Consider the following 2,836-nt stretch of genomic DNA (forward strand, 5'->3'; position numbering starts at 1 on the left):
CTATAAATAGTGTTGGTACTGCACTGCTTCCCCCTCCTGAGACGCTGGATTGTGGACCAGAATTGCTTCGAAGCCATACGGAAGTCTTTCTCCATGTCCTCTCCTAACTCTTCCCACGCCCAGGTTTTTGCCTTAGCAACAACCCGTGCCACTTTGACTGCACTCATCTGCTGCTTCTGGAGTCCCACAGGTCAATAAAGCCCCATAGGACTCCTTCTTCAGCTTGACAGCTTCCCTCACCGCTGGCCTACCAGGTCTGACCGGTGACAGGTGCAGCCTTATTTTTGGAGATAACAGCATATTAGCAGTTATGATAAGGTAATTATTTTACCTGGTTTAGCAGTTATATAATTTGAATAACCTGCAGTCATGTAATTTACCATTAACCCCCAATTTAGATATATTCTAAAGTCAAGTCAGATGTTGCCTGACAGCTAAAGCTTGGATCAAATTAGATCATGAATTGGGGTTTTATCCCACAAAAAACAACACCCATTGACCAAAACCCAACATGCTTGCAATGGTTCAGTCAAGGCCAGAACCAGACCTGTTAAATGATGTAAAAAGGACAAAAAGGTTATTTTCTCCGGTTTGCAATTGAATTATCCAATAATGTAAAGAAAGTTGGCAAAAATACACCCGTAATAATGTGAGATACCGATAAGAATTTTAATTATTGCTACAGTACCAGTGGCCAAAATCTGATGAAAATGAAAAAAATAAATAAATAAATTAGCTAACTAATCAAAACAAAAACAAATACTGTTTTTCAAATTAACAATGATGATAATAATGATAATATATTTGAATGACCCGTGTGGAAAAGCTTGAGGTGTGTTTTTAGAACTGATTCAGGATACTTACTTTTTTTTACATTTGGATAATTACTCTTTGGCAATTAGAAAAAGAGCAAAAATATAAAAAAAATTAACAATTTAAAAGTACTTATAGTCATTAAAAGTTATTTTACAATACAATCAAAGTATAAAAAGTTATTTATGAAGAGCTCCAAAAAGCAATCTAAACAACATTTTACACAAGTTGATTTAGTTTGGATGAAGGGTAGAGGTACTGTAGGCATTTTAAAACAAGCGGTTTCTGGCTGTTCTCATCATTTTTTTTTATCAACTGAGGAACATGGTGTTTTAGCACAGTGTGTAAGAACAAAATGGACTGGGGTGAAAACAAATACAAAAGCAGGCAGCCCTGAGATCCATCTGACACAACGCAGGAGGATGTTTACAGACAGCACTCCTGGCATTGCAAATGTAAGCTGCAGCAGACAGAAACAGCTGATTGAACCTGAATGTTCTGTTCCTCCTCTTTCAGTCATTACTGGTGCTTCAGAAGGTGTTGGGAGAGCTTATGCATTTGCAGTAAGTGAAATGATAAGTTGTATCTGAAATTCCAATTAAAAGATGTTTACCTTTGATTTTATGACCCTTCACAAATTTTTGAATGTGGACATTTTCTTACTGATTTACTGTCCCAAACTGTACTACCTCTCAGCTTGCCGAGAGAGGAATGAATGTTGTTATCATGAGTCGGACCAAAGCAACGCTGGACCAGGTGGCAAAGGAAATAGGTAAGGAAACGTGTTTTATGGCTGCAAAATATCAACTAATGTCTTATTAATCATGTGTAAAGGTTCCTATTTTCCAAATGTCACAGGTGAAAAAACAGGACGGACAGTGAAGGTGGTTGTGGCAGACTTCAGCAAGGAGAATACCTTTGCAACTATAGAGGAAGAGATAAAAGACCTTAATGTTGGGGTTTTAGGTTCGACCTTTATATTCCCTTTGTTTATATGTAAAGCACAAGTTGCTATATTACAAACAAAATATACATAAAGACATTTTCTATTTTCTAAACATTTACTTTTTTTCTCCCCAAACCCAGTAAACAACATTGGGGTGCTCCCCAACATCATCCCCTCCAGGTTTCTGGAATCGGAGGACCTGGACAAGGTCAGTGGAAGGCCACATGCTTCTGCATACTATACGTCCATGAGGATTTTTCTGAACTAACACTATACCCTCCTAACTTTAACATTCATGTACAGATTTAAAGGCATAGGCTTGGTTTTTGCACTAATCCAGTTGTACAAAAGAAAATTACAACAACTAAACCTAAACAGTTAATTTGTATCCAGGTGAATAATATGTCTCTTTTGATAGTTCAAATAAAAAAGTGAAACAATGATTTATAATATTATTCAATTCAATTCAGCTCAGAGTATTTATACAGTGCCAATTCACAACACATATCATCTCAGGGCACTTAACGAGACAGATCAACAAGATCACACAGTCAGGTTGGCTCATAGTTTTCTTTCTAAGGAAAACCAGCTGATTGCATCGACTCATTGACTCGAAAGCAATTCCTCACACCAACATGCTTGTAGTGACAGTGGAGAGGAAAAAACCCTTAACAGGAAGAAACCTCCAGCAGAACAAGGCTCATTGGGAGCAGCTATCTGCCGAGGCCAACTGGGGTTCAAGGAGACAGAAGCAGACATACAGAAAGAAGGAGAGATACAAAAGGCAACTGTCAACCAGCTCCACAGGCAGCCCCTTCCAGGAAACACACAGCCAGGCAGACAAGCTCAGAGCCAGCTCCCAGAGGATGAAAGAGAGTGCATCAAGTTAGTCATAGTCAGAGAAACAGGACTACACTGAAAAACACTATGAGAAAAAGCAGAGACAGCATAACATTAGAGATTGAACTAACAAATACTGCAGAATGGGAGAATAGAGATAGAATGTAACAGAATGATGAAATGGGGGTCCCTATGTCCTCCAGAAGTCTAAGCCTATAGCAGCATAACTATAGAGAT

At 38.4% G+C, this 2,836-nt stretch overlaps 1 protein-coding gene across 2 annotated transcripts in view; it reads left to right on the forward strand.

Annotated features, from left to right (window-relative positions):
- The window catches only part of hsd17b3 (hydroxysteroid (17-beta) dehydrogenase 3), a 15,154-nt gene that overhangs the window by 8,124 nt on the left and 4,194 nt on the right, over positions 1–2,836 (forward strand). Inside the window, exons 2-5 of one of the 2 annotated variants that reach the window (XM_015395474.1) lie at positions 1,330–1,376; positions 1,510–1,585; positions 1,648–1,779; positions 1,900–1,967. In XM_015395474.1, coding sequence (XP_015250960.1) covers positions 1,330–1,376; positions 1,510–1,585; positions 1,648–1,779; positions 1,900–1,967 — 323 coding nt within the window. The remainder of the gene's footprint in view (positions 1–1,329; positions 1,377–1,509; positions 1,586–1,647; positions 1,780–1,899; positions 1,968–2,836) is intronic. The other variant, XM_015395482.1, reaches the window with a different exon arrangement.

This window comes from Cyprinodon variegatus, unplaced genomic scaffold (assembly GCF_000732505.1).
Source record: "Cyprinodon variegatus isolate N-32 unplaced genomic scaffold, C_variegatus-1.0 Scaffold26, whole genome shotgun sequence".
In the NCBI taxonomy this organism is placed as follows: Eukaryota; Metazoa; Chordata; class Actinopteri; order Cyprinodontiformes; family Cyprinodontidae; genus Cyprinodon; species Cyprinodon variegatus.